General features: G+C 44.0%; 3 protein-coding genes across 3 annotated transcripts; all 3 read left to right on the plus strand.

Annotated features, from left to right (window-relative positions):
* The first annotated feature begins 2994 nt into the window (after nt 1-2994).
* On the plus strand, nt 2995-4897 carry LOC137072105 (zona pellucida sperm-binding protein 3-like). Its single transcript, XM_067440322.1, has 8 exons — nt 2995-3603; nt 3672-3790; nt 3878-3981; nt 4047-4224; nt 4297-4414; nt 4482-4561; nt 4634-4722; nt 4794-4897. Exons 1-8 carry the CDS (start codon nt 3028-3030, stop codon nt 4871-4873), a joined length of 1344 nt encoding a protein of 447 aa, XP_067296423.1. The 5' UTR covers nt 2995-3027; the 3' UTR covers nt 4874-4897.
* A 2489-nt stretch (nt 4898-7386) lies between these two features.
* On the plus strand, nt 7387-9296 carry LOC137072106 (zona pellucida sperm-binding protein 3-like). The gene is made up of 8 exons (XM_067440323.1): nt 7387-8003; nt 8072-8190; nt 8276-8379; nt 8445-8622; nt 8695-8812; nt 8880-8959; nt 9032-9120; nt 9194-9296. The coding sequence occupies exons 1-8, from the start codon at nt 7434-7436 to the stop codon at nt 9271-9273; spliced, it is 1338 nt and encodes a 445-aa protein (XP_067296424.1). The 5' UTR covers nt 7387-7433; the 3' UTR covers nt 9274-9296.
* A 3051-nt stretch (nt 9297-12347) lies between these two features.
* Nucleotides 12348-14250, plus strand: LOC137072107 (zona pellucida sperm-binding protein 3-like). Its single transcript, XM_067440324.1, has 8 exons — nt 12348-12956; nt 13025-13143; nt 13231-13334; nt 13400-13577; nt 13650-13767; nt 13835-13914; nt 13987-14075; nt 14147-14250. Exons 1-8 carry the CDS (start codon nt 12381-12383, stop codon nt 14224-14226), a joined length of 1344 nt encoding a protein of 447 aa, XP_067296425.1. The 5' UTR covers nt 12348-12380; the 3' UTR covers nt 14227-14250.

Genomic DNA, 14250 nt, shown 5'->3' on the forward strand with positions numbered 1-14250 from the left:
TTTGACTGTTCAAATATGCTCCACAAAATGGCTTTTATTACTGGCCTGTGTGGGGACTGGTATTTTGCTCCAGTCATTTGTAGGTTTAGGCCTGTTGCAACACTAGACTGTAAAGAAGAAAAATGGCCGTGATGACTGACCCATAGGATTCTAAAAGGAGTTGAGACCGCGTAAAGTAGGGTTGAGCTGGTTGTTGCCACCTTGGCTGTCATTCCTGGATAAAATCTGTCCATCACTCATCCTCAACCAACTTCACTGGCTTCCTGTGGCCAGCTGCATCCAGTTTAAACTGTTAAGTTTTCCTCTGAAAGCTTATGGCCCTGCGCCACAATCTTGCTGAGTTAGTTCAACAATGTTCCTGCCCAGACCCTCAGGTCCAGCAGTGACAATCTGCTTGTACCCAAGTTTAAATGCTCTACTATGGCAGGAAGGGCTTAGTGTCACTGGCCCTAAAATTATGGAATAAGCTGCTCGTGGCTATCCTTAATGCACCAACACTTCAGATGCTTTATGGATCCCAAAACTCACTCATTTTCTCTGGGCAGTAAATGTTTCTTGTACTGCCACTGCCTTCAAGTGATCTCTCCCCTCTTTCATGCTACATGACTAGTTGCTGTTTATTCTTCTCTTTGACTGTATAACGTCTATCTGGAGTTTTTTGTTATAATGAGCAGGCTGACTGTCTTTTGATTGTACTCTTGAATTCCATTGTAAAGTGACTGTGGGTTCTTGAAATGTACTATTAAAAAACAAACTTTTATTTAGACTGAAAATGGGCAAAAAGGCAGGATGTGGGTGGAGCTAATGTGATGACTAAGGCTGCATTTACATTGCAGGTCTTGAGGCACAATTCCCATTTGGTGACTATATCTGATTTTTTTTGAAGACCCGCTTACATCATCTTTTCAAAAGCGACCCGTATCCGATATTTGCATTTACACTGTACACTGGCAAAACAGCCCAAGACGTTCTTAATCGGTGAAAGGAAGTAAAACAGCGCAATATGCAATGGACGCAGACAAAATGATTGCACAATGTTTTGCTCTCTGCACTGTTCCACACATCCTAGTTTGGCAAAACATTTCTCTCTTAATGCGGAGAAAAAGGAGAGCCCTTGACGGGGTTGCCAGGTTTTCACAACAAAAGCTGCCCAATTGCAAATCAAAACTGTGTTGAAGTAGCCCAATTCTGCATGAAAACCGCAGACTTGGCAACACTGGATCGCAGTTTGTGTCCACCTGAGTTGACGTCATTCGCCTCCGTCCTTTTTTCAATGACGTACGACTCGCATTTACTGGGGAATATCCGATTTGACCGCTTACATGGCAGACGCTAATGCACGCATCCGAATCATATCGGATTTATTACCACATATGAGTGAGGCCTGAATTCGATCTGAGGATATTGGAATTCATCCGTTTTTTTTACTGCTTACAAGTTCACATGTCATATCCGATCTGTGCCACATGAGAGGAAAAAAATCGTAATTGGGTCACTTGAACCATGCAGTGTAAATGGGGCCTAACAGACAAACAACAATTCACCTGTCACTCCAAGTGGCCATGCCCTTAATTATGCCGAACTTCAAGGCTTTAATGTAAGTGAATGAGTTATAAAAAGATTCACCCCCTCACAGTTGTCATGAAGGGCAAAATTAGACGTAGGGTACAGTGGGGCTAAAGGCCTTACGCTACGTTCACACCACACGCAACTTGAGCATTAAAATCACTTCTACCACGTGTAGTTTGACGCGTGAACATTTTGAATCCATTTGCAGCTATTTGGACGCGCGTAGCAATCGAGCATTTGAAGCGAAATAGATGCGCGTTGAAGGCGTTCCAGGAGAAATCTGTCCTAAAACACCACTCTGCCTCTTTTCATTTTCAAAAATATATATATATATTAAGCATTAACAGCCACACAAATTTGGTTCGGCCAACGCACTACCTGGAAATATCTTCACTTCGTGCATATCCTTAAAAAAAAATAACGTTAAGAAACTTCCCTTTGCCCTCAGTCGAAATGATTTGGTAGGCAACAATAGATTAATTGGACCAAAGATCGCCCATTAGATGTTCACAAGACAGATTATATCTCGTGTTTAACCACTACAGAGACATCCGAGCCAGCGGCAAACGCCAGAAGGACTGGCTGAGGAAAGGCTGCTCTCGCCGGGGTTAACGAGCGCTGAGTTTTGGAGCTGATCTCACAACTCCAAAAACGCAAGATTTTGATTTATTTATTTTTTTTAAATAGGAGCTCTCTTTAAATAAACCACATATATTTTAGCTTTAAACAACTACATTATCAACTGAGAAGCGTTAAAACTACATTTTAGTGACAAAAATATAGTATTTTTAAATTATGCAGGGTTTCTGATCACGTCACTTTACCACGTGACAGCAGCAAGCAGGCTCCAGATTGGTTAACTCGCCGCCAAATTGATGCCAAAGTTCAGATTTTTCGACTCTGGGCATCAGACGCGAATTCGCTTCAAACGCGTGAATGCACAAAACACAACACTCGCGCAAAACGTGCGCATCGCGCAAGACGCTCAATTCGCTGCAAATTTGCGTCATTCGCGTCCATCGCGCCAAACGCATCCATCTCGCCACAGGACCTCCAGACACGCGTCAACGCTCCTTTCCATTGACTTAACATGGAAATCATTCACTTCAGACGCTCTATTCGCGTTGGTGTGAACGTGACTTTAGCAGTGTTCTTGTGAGTAATTCTCAGAGGCATGATAAATACGGGCCCTGACTATCAACATACTCAACTTTATTATTTGAGGCCTAGTCCACACGGAACACGGGTATTTTTATAACCGGAGTTTTAGATAGCTTTTGGTTTAGCTACCAATAACCTGCTCTTATTTGGTACTTCATGCAATCCCGAGGAATGAAGAATTAATGATTTTCACCTGTGACATATTGATTGATGAGAAAGGAGGAGCCATGCTGATTTACATCTGTATAAATTTGGATGGTAGCACCCTAAAGTGTTGTTGAAACAAGCTTGGCAATAATGGGGTTTTGGCAGGTTGGAGTTGGATTGGTGGTTATTCTTGCTCTTGGATTTTCTGATGCACAATGGCGAGCAAGAGCAGCCCATAATCGCAGTCCAAGTGAGCTTAGGCCTAGGGCATTAGCTCAAGCTTCTCAACAGGCTGATTCCAGGATGTCTGTGGTTTCCAGTAAACCCGTGTTTGCGCCACAAACATTCCCCGCTCAGTTTCCTCTCCAGACACCAGTCAGGACTGACATCGGAAAGCAATCTCAAGATTTCATGGGTGTTCAATCAAAAGAGCTGTTGCAGGGTCCAGTAGCAAAACTGACGTGGAGCTTTCCAAGTCTACCAGAGGAACCGCAGCCACCCGCCGTTCCTTTTGAGTTGCCGCGTCCTGTCCCTGCCAACAGTGTAGCTGCTCAGTGTGGAGAGAATTCAGTATATGTGGAAGTGATGAAGGACTTCTTTGGGACTGGACACCCACTGTCGTCCTCTGCTTTTACACTGGGAGGCTGCACTGCAACTGGAGAGGATCCTTCTGCTCAAGTGCTCATCTTTGAGTCTGAACTGCATGGATGTAGCAGCACATCAATGGTAAGATTTTATTTTGGTGTTACTCACAGAAAATATCCGTGATTGATTCCATTAACTTGTCTTTTTAGGTGACTGGGGATGAGCTCGTCTATTCGTTCAATATTTTCTACACCCCACAAGCAGTTAATGGTGTTCCTATTGTCAGGAGCCGTAGTGCAGTGGTTGGTATCGAGTGTCATTATCCAAGGTGAGGATTAAATGATTTGAGACCCGCTGGATCTGCTGATCCCACTCTTTATGGACATGAGATGACACCCTTGTTTAACTCCTACAGAGCACATAATGTGAGCAGCGACGCCTTATTGCCCACTTGGATCCCATATGCCTCAACTAAGGTTGCGGAGGACATCTTTGTCTTCTCCCTGAGGCTCATGACTGGTTGGTGTATCCCATACAGATTTGTCGCATGCTTGTGAACCTGTGCTAAGACCCTTTCTTTGCAGATGACTGGCTGTTTGAGCGACCTTCTAACCAGTACTTCCTGGGTGACGTGATAAATCTTGAAGCATCAGTGCGTTTGTACAGTCATGTTCCCGTCCGTGTGTTTGTGGACAGCTGCGTGGCTACTGCAGTCCCTGATGTCGCTTCTGTCCCCAGATACTCCTTTATTGAGAATAATGGGTAAGAGGCGCTACCTCGCGTATACTGGCTTCCAGAAGGGTTGCAGGTCTTCTAACTGGGTTTGGTTTACAGGTGCCTGGTTGATGCCAAGCTCACAGGCTCCACATCTCACTTTATGCCTCGGACTCAAGGTGATAAGCTGCGGTTTCAATTAGAGGCGTTCAGGTTCCAGCAAGCAGACAGTGGACTGGTATGTGTTAGTAGGTCAACTCTTTGTAAGATCTTCTACCATGGTGTACTAATAACTGTCTTTGCAGGTGTACATCACATGTGTTTTGAAGGCGGCTGCAGCAACCCCAAGTTCTGAGCAAAAAGCTTGTTCATTCTCTGCTAATGGGTATGTTGCCTGCTAGATGGGTGTACAGGTAAACTGGTTGCCATCAACTTACCTGAGGGTGTTTCTTGTCAGTTGGGTGTCCGCAGATGACTCTGACCAGGTGTGCGGCTGCTGTGACTCCACTTGTAGCGTCAGAAGTGGAAATGATCGGCTGCTTACGGGTATGGACTAACTCTGATAACTTATTCTTGTCATTCATGGCTTTACTTCTCACTAATCATTTGTTCCTCAGATCTACGATGGGAAAAGGCATCTGTTGGCCCCATCAATGTTAAGGACTATGCCCAAAAAATAACTGGAAGTGCCTTGTGATTTGAATAAAATATGCTCTTAATAGGTTTGTGTATGGTCTTTACTGGCACAATACTAAATGCATCTTTCCAGGTTACATAACTTGACTGTTCAAATATGCACCACAATGCTTTTTCTTTCTACTGGCCTGTGTGGGGTCTGATATTTTGCTCCAGTCATTTTTAGGGCTAGGCCTGTTGCTACACTAGACTATAAAAATATGAACATGGTGTCTGTGACCATAGAATTCTGAGGAGAAGTTTTGAAGTGTAAAGTAGGGTCTCGCTGGCCATTGCAATTTTTGGCTGTCATTTCCCGACAACTGAACATGGGCAAAGAGGTGAGCTGTTTGTGGAGCTGATGTGATGACAAGTGACACTACACCTGTCACTTAAAGGGGCCATACCCTCGATTATGCACGGCTTCAATGTAAAAAGATTAAACCCCTCACAGTTGTAATAAAGGGCAAAATTAGGCATGGCTATAGAGAGTGTCAATTTGTTCCACGCTCTGAAGTTGTGCACTTCAACATGGGGCTCTGAGATTCTGTTCCCAGCTGCCGGTTAACTGAAGTGCAGTTTAAGTCACTTCTGTATTGGATTCAAGAGAAACTTGGGGAGGTTGCGGCTTGGTCGCAACATTAAAATGCATTCTAATGGCATCAGCTCTTTTCTGATGCTTGGTGGATACCCTTTGCTTCTATATTTCTGGGGATTCAAGCTGAGCAGCAACAACACCGTGACTTAAACTGCATTTCATCAACTGGGCCTGTATTTATCAAGCTTCTCAAGTCTTAAGTGCTAATTCATTAAAATGACTTCTTTCAAACTTAGAGCAAGTTATCAAATTTCTAAAAGCTACAATTTGCTCTTACTCCGTTATTTAAGACTGCTCGAGAGGTCTCAAGTGGACAGGAGTTGCCAGCAGGGGGTTGTGATGGCACCGAGGAGGCTGAGACGTGTGCGACTCTTTGAGGAGAGGAAGAATGTTTTACGATGAGCAGTTAATCAAATGGTATCATTTGGATAGGGCAGGCTTCTTTTTTAGTGATAATGTTAAGCTAAACTTGTCTTTTATAACAAGTTTCCACTGTTTGACTAATTCAGCAAGCAGTAGCGATCACTTCTTCCGCCAGTTCGGTTTTCTTTTGGAATCCATGGTGGCTGATTAGGCTGCATCATAAAATCTAGGCTATAGGTAACATTAGGTCAGTTAAAAGCAGAAGGTTTAAAATGTGTAATTAAGACACAAACCAATGGGCGTCAGTGTAGGGAGAAGGATAAAGCCATGCAAGCCAATATCAGAATCCTCAAAATCGACAACAACGAATAGAACAGGCGACTTCCTGTTCCTTTCAAAACAACAGACATGACGCGAGGTTCGTTTGTGTGGACAGACAGTGAAGTGGAGTTAAAAGCATTTGCACAAAAGTAAAAATGAGTACCACCTTAACAGCATGCATGATCAAACAAACTCTAAGCATACGGCGCTCACATGACGTGAGCATTTTCTGGCGCATAATGTGACGTTTGAGAACCTAAAACCCCGTTTCTCCCAGTTCACACGGCAATACATAACCGCCGTTTTCAGAAATCTCCACTTTGGCTGGAGTTTTATAAATAATCATTTTCTGGGATAAAAACTGCGTTTTCGTGTAAATTACAGGTCAAAATGCAGGGAAATATCTGCGTTTTCCCATCGTGTACACAGGGCCTAAATCTGTTATTTTGATGAAAATAAGAAATCATTTGGTTTAGGACCCGTCCACACGGAGACATATTTAGCTGTATACGTATACATTTTGTACCGTATCAGCGTTTCGTCCACACCGATCCGGCGTTTTGGAAGCATGAATCCGATATTTTTTGAAACCGGGTCCCAAAGTGGATAAATCTGAAAACGACACTCTTCTGCTTTCGTGTGTAAAGCCAATCCGTATATTTTGCAAAACGGTGATGTCATCACACTACATCCAGCACAGTGAAAGAGTTAAGGGATACAACTACAGGCACTGGGCATTCGTACATCAATATTGCGTCATTTTAATTACCGTATTTGCATTGTTGTGAGGGTATGTTTAGGGTCGGGGTAGGCGTTAATAAATCACATCTGTTAAGTAGCAAATGTATTTATTGTTATTTTATTGTGAGATTGTGCCTCACTTCCAACCATTGCTTTACCCCGTTTAGCCATAACTCTTCTTCTCCATTTTTAGTGTATTTCTTTGGGAGAATTACAGTGCCACACACTGGCCTGGCATACATACTACATCGTTTTGAGTTGTTTTCATAGCTTTTAACGCAGATATTTCTTGAAACGAGGGGAAAAAAAGATCAGATACGAAAAACTCTGACTTCGTGTGGACGGGGCCTTAGTTACTAACCTGCCCTTATTTGGTACTTCATTTTATCCTCAGTAATGCCGAATGAATGATTTTCACCTGTGACATATTGATTGAGTAAATTGGCAGGTGCAGAGAAAAATTATGCTTGTCATGAGCAAGGTGGAGCCATGCTGATTTACATCTGTATAAAAAATGATGGTAGCACTCTAAAGTGTTGTTGAAACAAGCTTGGCAATAATGGGGTTTTGGCAGGTTGGAGTGGTGTTGATTCTTGCTCTTGGATTTTCTGACGCACAATGGAGTGCAAGAGCAACACATAATCGCAGTCCAAGTATCTTTAGGCCTAGGGCATTAGCTCAAGCTTCTCAACAGGCTGATTCCAGGATGTCTGTGGTTTCCAGTAAACCTGTGTTTGCGCCACAAACATTCCCTGCTCAGTTTCCTCACCAGACACCAGTCAGGACTGACTTTGGAAAGCAATCTCAAGATTTCATGGGCGTTCAATCAAAAGAGCTGTTGCAGGGTCCAGTGGCAAAACTGACGTGGAGCTTTCCAAGTCTCCCAGAAGAACCGCAGCCACCCGCCGTTCCTTTTGAGTTGCCGCGTCCTGTCCCTGCCAACAGTGTAGCTGCTCAGTGTGGAGAGAATTCAGTATATGTGGAAGTGATGAAGGACTTCTTTGGGACTGGACACCCACTGTCATCCTCTGCTTTTACACTGGGAGGCTGCACTGCAACTGGAGAGGATCCTTCTGCTCAAGTGCTCATCTTTGAGTCTGAACTGCATGGATGTAGCAGCACATCAATGGTAAGATTTTATTTTGGTGTTACTCACAGAAAATATCCGTGATTGATTCCATTAACCTTTCTTTTTAGGTGACTGGGGATGAGCTTGTCTATTCGTTCAACATTATCTACACCCCACAAGCAGTTAATGGTGTTCCTATTGTCAGGAGCCGTAGTGCAGTGGTTGGTATCGAGTGTCATTATCCAAGGTGAGGATTAAATGATTTGAGACCCGCTGGATCTGCTGATCCCACATTTATGGACCCTAAATGACTGCTTGTTTAACTCCTACAGAGCACATAATGTGAGCAGCGACGCCTTATTGCCCACTTGGATCCCATATGCCTCAACTAAGGTTGCGGAGGACATCTTTGTCTTCTCCCTCAGGCTCATGACTGGTTGGTGTATCTCAAACACATTTGTAACATGCTTGTGAACCTGTGCTAAGACCCTTTCTTTGCAGATGACTGGCTGTTTGAGCGACCTTCTAACCAGTACTTCCTGGGTGACGTGATAAATCTTGAAGCATCAGTGCGTTTGTACAGCCATGTTCCCGTCCGTGTGTTTGTGGACAGCTGCGTGGCTACTGCTGTCCCTGATGTTGCTTCTGTCCCCAGATACTCCTTTATTGAGAATAATGGGTAAGAGGCGCTACCTCGCGTATACTGGCTTCCAGTAAGGTTGCAGGTCTTCTAACTGGGTTTGGTTTACAGGTGCCTGGTTGATGCCAAGCTCACAGGCTCCACATCTCACTTTATGCCTCGGACTCAAGGTGATAAGCTGCGGTTTCAATTAGAGGCGTTCAGGTTCCAGCAAGCAGACAGTGGACTGGTCGGTGTTAGTTGTGCAACTCTTTGTATGATCTGCTACCATGGTGTACTAATAACTGTCTTTGCAGGTGTACATCACATGTGTTTTGAAGGCGGCTGCAGCAACCCCAAGTTTTGAGCAAAAAGCTTGTTCATTCTCTGCTAATGGGTATGTTGCCTGCTAGATGGGTGTACAGGTAAACTGGTTGCCATCAACTTACCTGAGGGTGTTTCTTGTCAGTTGGGTGTCCGCAGATGACTCTGACCAGGTGTGCGGCTGCTGTGACTCCACTTGTAGCGTCAGAAGTGGAAGTGATCGGCTGCTTACGGGTATGGACTAACTCTAACTTTTTCTTGTCGTTTTCATGGCTTTAGTTCTCACGAACCCTTTGTTTCTTCTCAGATCTACGATGGGAAAAGGCATCTGTCGGCCCCATCAATGTTAAGGACTATGGCCAAAAAGTAACTGGAAGTGCAGTATAATTTAATAAAATATGCTCTTTATAGGTTTGTGTCTTGTCTTTATTGGCACAATACTAAACATATCTAGCCACGTTGCATGATTTGACTGTTCAAATATGCTCCACAAAATGGCTTTTATTACTGGCCTGTGTGGGGACTGGTATTTTGCTCCAGTCATTTGTAGGTTTAGGCCTGTTGCAACACTAGACTGTAAAGAAGAAAAATGGCCGTGATGACTGACCCATAGGATTCTAAAAGGAGTTGAGACCGCGTAAAGTAGGGTTGAGCTGGTTGTTGCCACCTTGGCTGTCATTCCTGGATAAAATCTGTCCATCACTCATCCTCAACCAACTTCACTGGCTTCCTGTGGCCAGCTGCATCCAGTTTAAACTGTTAAGTTTTCCTCTGAAAGCTTATGGCCCTGCGCCACAATCTTGCTGAGTTAGTTCAACAATGTTCCTGCCCAGACCCTCAGGTCCAGCAGTGACAATCTGCTTGTACCCAAGTTTAAATGCTCTACTATGGCAGGAAGGGCTTAGTGTCACTGGCCCTAAAATTATGGAATAAGCTGCTCGTGGCTATCCTTAATGCACCAACACTTCAGATGCTTTATGGATCCCAAAACTCACTCATTTTCTCTGGGCAGTAAATGTTTCTTGTACTGCCACTGCCTTCAAGTGATCTCTCCCCTCTTTCATGCTACATGACTAGTTGCTGTTTATTCTTCTCTTTGACTGTATAACGTCTATCTGGAGTTTTTTGTTATAATGAGCAGGCTGACTGTCTTTTGATTGTACTCTTGAATTCCATTGTAAAGTGACTGTGGGTTCTTGAAATGTACTATTAAAAAACAAACTTTTATTTAGACTGAAAATGGGCAAAAAGGCAGGATGTGGGTGGAGCTAATGTGATGACTAAGGCTGCATTTACATTGCAGGTCTTGAGGCACAATTCCCATTTGGTGACTATATCTGATTTTTTTTGAAGACCCGCTTACATCATCTTTTCAAAAGCGACCCGTATCCGATATTTGCATTTACACTGTACACTGGCAAAACAGCCCAAGACGTTCTTAATCGGTGAAAGGAAGTAAAACAGCGCAATATGCAATGGACGCAGACAAAATGATTGCACAATGTTTTGCTCTCTGCACTGTTCCACACATCCTAGTTTGGCAAAACATTTCTCTCTTAATGCGGAGAAAAAGGAGAGCCCTTGACGGGGTTGCCAGGTTTTCACAACAAAAGCTGCCCAATTGCAAATCAAAACTGTGTTGAAGTAGCCCAATTCTGCATGAAAACCGCAGACTTGGCAACACTGGATCGCAGTTTGTGTCCACCTGAGTTGACGTCATTCGCCTCCGTCCTTTTTTCAATGACGTACGACTCGCATTTACTGGGGAATATCCGATTTGACCGCTTACATGGCAGACGCTAATGCACGCATCCGAATCATATCGGATTTATTACCACATATGAGTGAGGCCTGAATTCGATCTGAGGATATTGGAATTCATCCGTTTTTTTTACTGCTTACAAGTTCACATGTCATATCCGATCTGTGCCACATGAGAGGAAAAAAATCGTAATTGGGTCACTTGAACCATGCAGTGTAAATGGGGCCTAACAGACAAACAACAATTCACCTGTCACTCCAAGTGGCCATGCCCTTAATTATGCCGAACTTCAAGGCTTTAATGTAAGTGAATGAGTTATAAAAAGATTCACCCCCTCACAGTTGTCATGAAGGGCAAAATTAGACGTAGGGTACAGTGGGGCTAAAGGCCTTACGCTACGTTCACACCACACGCAACTTTAGCATTAAAATCACTTCTACCACGTGTAGTTTGACGCGTGAACATTTTGAATCCATTTGCAGCTATTTGGACGCGCGTAGCAATCGAGCATTTGAAGCGAAATAGATGCGCGTTGAAGGCGTTCCAGGAGAAATCTGTCCTAAAACACCACTCTGCCTCTTTTCATTTTCAAAAATATATATATATATTAAGCATTAACAGCCACACAAATTTGGTTCGGCCAACGCACTACCTGGAAATATCTTCACTTCGTGCATATCCTTAAAAAAAAATAACGTTAAGAAACTTCCCTTTGCCCTCAGTCGAAATGATTTGGTAGGCAACAATAGATTAATTGGACCAAAGATCGCCCATTAGATGTTCACAAGACAGATTATATCTCGTGTTTAACCACTACAGAGACATCCGAGCCAGCGGCAAACGCCAGAAGGACTGGCTGAGGAAAGGCTGCTCTCGCCGGGGTTAACGAGCGCTGAGTTTTGGAGCTGATCTCACAACTCCAAAAACGCAAGATTTTGATTTATTTATTTTTTTTAAATAGGAGCTCTCTTTAAATAAACCACATATATTTTAGCTTTAAACAACTACATTATCAACTGAGAAGCGTTAAAACTACATTTTAGTGACAAAAATATAGTATTTTTAAATTATGCAGGGTTTCTGATCACGTCACTTTACCACGTGACAGCAGCAAGCAGGCTCCAGATTGGTTAACTCGCCGCCAAATTGATGCCAAAGTTCAGATTTTTCGACTCTGGGCATCAGACGCGAATTCGCTTCAAACGCGTGAATGCACAAAACACAACACTCGCGCAAAACGTGCGCATCGCGCAAGACGCTCAATTCGCTGCAAATTTGCGTCATTCGCGTCCATCGCGCCAAACGCATCCATCTCGCCACAGGACCTCCAGACACGCGTCAACGCTCCTTTCCATTGACTTAACATGGAAATCATTCACTTCAGACGCTCTATTCGCGTTGGTGTGAACGTGACTTTAGCAGTGTTCTTGTGAGTAATTCTCAGAGGCATGATAAATACGGGCCCTGACTATCAACATACTCAACTTTATTATTTGAGGCCTAGTCCACACGGAACACGGGTATTTTTATAACCGGAGTTTTAGATAGCTTTTGGTTTAGCTACCAATAACCTGCTCTTATTTGGTACTTCATGCAATCCCGAGGAATGAAGAATTAATGATTTTCACCTGTGACATATTGATTGATGAGAAAGGAGGAGCCATGCTGATTTACATCTGTATAAATTTGGATGGTAGCACCCTAAAGTGTTGTTGAAACAAGCTTGGCAATAATGGGGTTTTGGCAGGTTGGAGTTGGATTGGTGGTTATTCTTGCTCTTGGATTTTCTGATGCACAATGGCGAGCAAGAGCAGCCCATAATCGCAGTCCAAGTGAGCTTAGGCCTAGGGCATTAGCTCAAGCTTCTCAACAGGCTGATTCCAGGATGTCTGTGGTTTCCAGTAAACCCGTGTTTGCGCCACAAACATTCCCCGCTCAGTTTCCTCTCCAGACACCAGTCAGGACTGACATCGGAAAGCAATCTCAAGATTTCATGGGTGTTCAATCAAAAGAGCTGTTGCAGGGTCCAGTAGCAAAACTGACGTGGAGCTTTCCAAGTCTACCAGAGGAACCGCAGCCACCCGCCGTTCCTTTTGAGTTGCCGCGTCCTGTCCCTGCCAACAGTGTAGCTGCTCAGTGTGGAGAGAATTCAGTATATGTGGAAGTGATGAAGGACTTCTTTGGGACTGGACACCCACTGTCGTCCTCTGCTTTTACACTGGGAGGCTGCACTGCAACTGGAGAGGATCCTTCTGCTCAAGTGCTCATCTTTGAGTCTGAACTGCATGGATGTAGCAGCACATCAATGGTAAGATTTTATTTTGGTGTTACTCACAGAAAATATCCGTGATTGATTCCATTAACTTGTCTTTTTAGGTGACTGGGGATGAGCTCGTCTATTCGTTCAATATTTTCTACACCCCACAAGCAGTTAATGGTGTTCCTATTGTCAGGAGCCGTAGTGCAGTGGTTGGTATCGAGTGTCATTATCCAAGGTGAGGATTAAATGATTTGAGACCCGCTGGATCTGCTGATCCCACTCTTTATGGACATGAGATGACACCCTTGTTTAACTCCTACAGAGCACATAATGTGAGCAGCGACGCCTTATTGCCCACTTGGATCCCATATGCCTCAACTAAGGTTGCGGAGGACATCTTTGTCTTCTCCCTGAGGCTCATGACTGGTTGGTGTATCCCATACAGATTTGTCGCATGCTTGTGAACCTGTGCTAAGACCCTTTCTTTGCAGATGACTGGCTGTTTGAGCGACCTTCTAACCAGTACTTCCTGGGTGACGTGATAAATCTTGAAGCATCAGTGCGTTTGTACAGTCATGTTCCCGTCCGTGTGTTTGTGGACAGCTGCGTGGCTACTGCAGTCCCTGATGTCGCTTCTGTCCCCAGATACTCCTTTATTGAGAATAATGGGTAAGAGGCGCTACCTTGCGTCTACAGGCTTCCAGAAGGGTTGCAGGTCTTCTAACTGGGTTTGGTTTACAGGTGCCTGGTTGATGCCAAGCTCACAGGCTCCACATCTCACTTTATGCCTCGGACTCAAGGTGATAAGCTGCGGTTTCAATTAGAGGCGTTCAGGTTCCAGCAAGCAGACAGTGGACTGGTATGTGTTAGTAGGTCAACTCTTTGTAAGATCTTCTACCATGGTGTACTAATAACTGTCTTTGCAGGTGTACATCACATGTGTTTTGAAGGCGGCTGCAGCAACCCCAAGTTCTGAGCAAAAAGCTTGTTCATTCTCTGCTAATGGGTATGTTGCCTGCTAGATGGGTGTACAGGTAAACTGGTTGCCATCAACTTACCTGAGGGTGTTTCTTGTCAGTTGGGTGTCCGCAGATGACTCTGACCAGGTGTGCGGCTGCTGTGACTCCACTTGTAGCGTCAGAAGTGGAAATGATCGGCTGCTTACGGGTATGGACTAACTCTGATAACTTATTCTTGTCATTCATGGCTTTACTTCTCACTAATCATTTGTTCCTCAGATCTACGATGGGAAAAGGCATCTGTTGGCCCCATCAATGTTAAGGACTATGCCCAAAAAATAACTGGAAGTGCCTTGTGATTTGAATAAAATATGCTCTTAATA

Source organism: Pseudorasbora parva, chromosome 3 (genome assembly GCF_024679245.1).
Source record: "Pseudorasbora parva isolate DD20220531a chromosome 3, ASM2467924v1, whole genome shotgun sequence".
Lineage (NCBI taxonomy): Eukaryota > Metazoa > Chordata > Actinopteri > Cypriniformes > Gobionidae > Pseudorasbora > Pseudorasbora parva.

What these genes read in the sequence shown, in the direction of transcription:
- LOC137072105 (XM_067440322.1), top strand. Translation starts at nt 3,028, where the DNA reads ATGGGGTTTTGGCAGGTTGGAGTTGGATTGGTGGTTATTCTTGCTCTT. An exon ending in GATGTAGCAGCACATCAATG is followed by an intron (nt 3,604 to 3,671) that starts GTAAGATTTTAT and finishes TTGTCTTTTTAG; the next exon opens with GTGACTGGGGATGAGCTCGT. An exon ending in AGCAAGCAGACAGTGGACTG is followed by an intron (nt 4,415 to 4,481) that starts GTATGTGTTAGT and finishes CTGTCTTTGCAG; the next exon opens with GTGTACATCACATGTGTTTT.
- LOC137072106 (XM_067440323.1), top strand. Translation starts at nt 7,434, where the DNA reads ATGGGGTTTTGGCAGGTTGGAGTGGTGTTGATTCTTGCTCTTGGATTT. An exon ending in CTCCCTCAGGCTCATGACTG is followed by an intron (nt 8,380 to 8,444) that starts GTTGGTGTATCT and finishes CTTTCTTTGCAG; the next exon opens with ATGACTGGCTGTTTGAGCGA. An exon ending in AAGTGATCGGCTGCTTACGG is followed by an intron (nt 9,121 to 9,193) that starts GTATGGACTAAC and finishes GTTTCTTCTCAG; the next exon opens with ATCTACGATGGGAAAAGGCA.
- LOC137072107 (XM_067440324.1), top strand. Translation starts at nt 12,381, where the DNA reads ATGGGGTTTTGGCAGGTTGGAGTTGGATTGGTGGTTATTCTTGCTCTT. An exon ending in ATCGAGTGTCATTATCCAAG is followed by an intron (nt 13,144 to 13,230) that starts GTGAGGATTAAA and finishes TAACTCCTACAG; the next exon opens with AGCACATAATGTGAGCAGCG. An exon ending in CTCCCTGAGGCTCATGACTG is followed by an intron (nt 13,335 to 13,399) that starts GTTGGTGTATCC and finishes CTTTCTTTGCAG; the next exon opens with ATGACTGGCTGTTTGAGCGA.